This window comes from Myotis davidii, unplaced genomic scaffold, assembly GCF_000327345.1.
Source record: "Myotis davidii unplaced genomic scaffold, ASM32734v1 scaffold794, whole genome shotgun sequence".
NCBI classification, from domain to species: domain Eukaryota; kingdom Metazoa; phylum Chordata; class Mammalia; order Chiroptera; family Vespertilionidae; genus Myotis; species Myotis davidii.
The window spans coordinates 214,467-218,425 of record NW_006285246.1 but is presented as its reverse complement, the minus strand read 5'-3'; the positions used below and the strand labels follow the sequence as shown (position 1 = coordinate 218,425).

The window sequence follows — 3,959 nt, the reverse complement described above, 5'->3', positions numbered from 1 at the left end:
GCTGCCGGCCACCATCTTGGCTGGCAATTAATTCGCAAATTGCCCTGATTAGCCAATGGCAAGGGTAGCAGAGGTATGGCTAATTACCATGTTTCTCTTTTATCAGATAGGATGTCTCACCATTATGCTGTATGCCTAAAACTAATATAATATTGAATTTCAGCTATAATTGAAAAATAAAAAATTAAAATACTATGTAGAAGATATGATCTGATTTTCACTGGAAGAGAGGAATCTCATATATTTTTTATTGTAACTTACATGACTTCCATGTGTGGGCAACCATCCCGAGGCACATAGACTGCAATCTGGGAAATCATGTTGCGCCTCTTTAGGGATGAAACCGATTTCATGCATCTACACTTAGAGGACGTGTTCAAGGCCTCCAGAACACCTGTGAACACAGAATCAGTTATTTTAATCCCTTTGGCATATAATTCATAACTAGAACTTAAATACTAATCGTTCATATAGTGCAATAGAAGACTTAAAAATGTCAACTTGGTGCTTCCACCCATATTCCTTTAGGGTATGTATTTCTGCTTGTCTTGATTTATATTCAAACATTTCCTACCAAAATCTAAAAAATAAAATTAATTTTGTAGAAAACACAGCACCTACTGAAGTTTGTGACAGAATTATATTGGCACTCAGGTCATGGTCCAAATAATAAAATTTGAGAGCCGCTATAATTACAACTCAGTTATAATTAATGCAGTAGAAAATCAACTGATCTTCACTCCAAACACATAGTAATGGAGCACAAAAACTCATCGCAGAATCCCTGAAGCAGTAACAAGCTCTCCCTCTTATCAGACTCAGTGCTACCACTTGTCAACCTCTGTTTGAGGAAATACCATGTAAGATATATATTTTTTTGTTTAATACATTGGTCCTCCATCTCATCTGCAAATCATTACCAAACAAAAGCCAATAATAAAAATTCAAGGCTATTTTTATCCAACAACAAGTTATTAGTACTAGACAAGTACTATAAGTAACCCATCTCAGGTATTTGAATAAATTCTTCCCTCTTTAATCCCAGTTCCTACCACCATGCTTGACATGGTTTGGCAAATATAAGAGACCCAGCTCTCAAGGTGTTTATAATTTAGTGGAGGAAGCAAATGAGCAAAAACTAAAATACCAAGGAATGTTGTATTTCACCCAAGGTCCAAACTGCATAATGGGAGCAAAGGGCTTTGCCAGAAGCATTGGAGGAAAGAGATGAGGGTCTTGAATAATGGAAATAACATGTGCTGCACTTTAAGAAAATTTTTCCTCTAAACTGTAGCCAAGTGAATCATTCTGCACATGCATCCGATTCCTTTGGTGTATAAAAAGTGACCACTTCAACTAGATATGTATCTATTTACACAAAGACCACCTTCCCATTCATTTTTTTATTTTTATTTTCTTTCCCAAATTTATTTATTTATTAAGACCGTCTTCCCATTTAGACATGGAAGTCTGCTTCTTTGCAGAAAGCTTGTACTTAAGTACTCCTGTTGTGTTAATAATGGTTCATGTCAGTGCTAAACGTACAGAATTACATCAGACGTTCCCTGCAGGAGACCAACCAGTTGAGTCAATAATCTTTAAATCCTATCAAGGGTTTGGTCAGCCAGGGTGGCACTGACGGACAGAGCAAAGAAGAGATACATGGAAAGAATTAGTGATAGTAGAGCTGCATCTGAAAAAGGCCAGGAATAGACAAACCAAGTGTAAGTCACAGGGACATTGGACATCCATATCCCTCCCTCTATGGCTAAGAATCATAATAATACAACAGCTTACAAGAGTTGAATTCTTAAGCACCTTACTTTTAGAAATCTAGCAACAGTGCAGTTTTTCCCTCAAGTCATATTCCGGCCCCGCCCGCCCCCCCATTTTCTAATTGAAAAGTAAAAAGGAAATTCCTGAAGACCATTTCTGTTCAAAAGACAATGACAAGGTAAGTGAGCGTTCTCACCGTGGGCTGGAGAGAGGCTGCTGACCAGCAGCAGGAGAAGCAGACATCCGGGGATGAACCTCATTCTGCCTGAAGGTGGAGTTCAGACTTCAGCTCTGAGTCTATGCTGTGGGTTCTCAGCACAGAGACTCCTATTTATTTACCCAGTGAGGGCCCTCCCACTGCCTTTGTCTCCTGTAGGTCAGCTGTATCATCAGTTTTTTTAAAAAAACCACCCAAATATTGCTGAGATTGCTTTTTGTAACTTCTCTTGCAAATTTTATGAATTTGCTTCAAAGCACTGTTAGTATAATGAAATGTTTCTTGAAAATGTGGATGATGAGTGGCAAGGCTGCTGCAGGAATTTGGGGGTGGGAAAGAGGGAAAAGATCAGCTCGGAGGCTCCACAGCACTTTCTCTCTCTGGGATCACGATCAGTGGTCCTGGCTGTGAGTGCTTCCCTCAGTGAAGGGCCAGCAGACTTTCTCACAGGCATGTGAATGAGTGCTCCACGAAACTGGGGGGCTCTGCCAGGCACATCATTGCATCCCCAGCACCTGCAAGAGAGTCTATTGCCTTTGGTAGGTGGCCTGTAAGTATTTGCAGATCTAATGAATGTCTCTTTATATCCAGATCCCTGTGCTGACTAGGTTTCTGTTTTTCTACCAGACTTTATACCTCTTATTTTACTATCTGCAACATAAGATTACTTATGTCATCTAACTGTTATGGAAATACTGGGAGGGGGGAGTATGTGTCCCTTCATTGGTGTGCTGGTGTCTTGATGAAGGGACGGAGGCAATGGCTCTGAGGAATTAAATCTTTCTGGCTCGGGGACACATTTATTGAGCTTAAGAACCAGGTATCAGTGGAAGGTGTCATTAGAATTTCATCAGATGCTGACCTCATATTTCAGCGTGTTTAACAAAGCATATGTGCACTTTGGTTTTCCTCTGGTCAAATAACCCCTGGGAACAATCAACCCGCTGCCTTAAGTCACAAGCTAGGAGCTCTTTGACGTAAAAAAAGAAAAAAAAAGAAAAAAGAAAAGTATGTGGACAATGGCTGGTGTGCCCTAGAGGACCGCTGGGCTGCCCTGGGAGTACACAAGTGTGCATATATGAAACCAGACCCACTGAACCACAGAAAAATCAGAGGTTTGGTCTTCCAGATGTGGCTTCTTGACAATTTGATTTTTGCTGCTCAATTAGCATTGTGCATGTTTAGCATCCTAGATGTGCCAGTTGTCACACAGGGGTTATGCTATAACCGTTATAGCAATACCATGCAACCTTCTTACAACAAATCATTCTCTGGCTGGCCTGAATGACTGCAGGGACAGGGGACTCATCAGTCTTCAGGCAGCCCGCTCTATTGTTTGGAAAGCTCTAGTTATTCGAAAGCATATATATATATACTTCCCTGATAGTTCAATCACTTTGTCCTAATTAATTAATTAACCCCTTATCGCCATATGACAACAATTCTAAATGCTCTTTCATATCATATTTGAAGACATGGTATGTCAGATGTCAGTTGGGTCCCACAGGAAGCAGATGCTGAGCATGGATGGTGGAGTAATGGACGTTTTTGTTTTGTTTTTCAGAATAATTTCTGTAATAGATAAAAGGGAGGAGGAGGCAGGAGTGGGCAAGGAGAGCCTCAGACTGCAATGCTGATCTATAAAGTCAATGAGAACTCAGTGGGGGACTCCTGAGAGAAGAATGTGTATTAGAGGAGCCCATGATGGGCAGGGATGTCCAGTCCCTACTACCCCTACGATGCTCAGCCACTGTCTGGGGCTGCCGGGGTTCTTGTTCCAGCATCTAGAAGGGTTCAGCAATCTGGAGAAGGGCTGTGTGTAACTTAATAAAGAGTCCAGAGATGAAGCATAATTTTGAAAAGCATATGGGGATCAGAGGAACTTAGCCGAAGAAACTAAGATCTCCTCATCTCAGGACCACTAGCTTTTTATTAACACAAATTGTCCTAAGGCGAGGTGGAGATA

The 3,959-nt window shown here is 40.9% G+C and overlaps 1 protein-coding gene across 1 annotated transcript in view; it reads right to left on the bottom strand.

The window, feature by feature from the left end:
- The window catches only part of CXCL13 (chemokine (C-X-C motif) ligand 13), a 7,909-nt gene extending 5,843 nt beyond the window's left edge, over positions 1–2,066 (bottom strand). The window contains exons 1-2 of the mRNA XM_006755864.2: positions 1,973–2,066; positions 262–394 (exon numbers count right to left, since the gene is read on the bottom strand). Of these exons, the coding sequence (XP_006755927.2) occupies positions 262–394; positions 1,973–2,036 (197 nt within the window). The 5' untranslated portion in view covers positions 2,037–2,066. The remainder of the gene's footprint in view (positions 1–261; positions 395–1,972) is intronic.
- Positions 2,067–3,959: the final 1,893 nt, after the last annotated feature.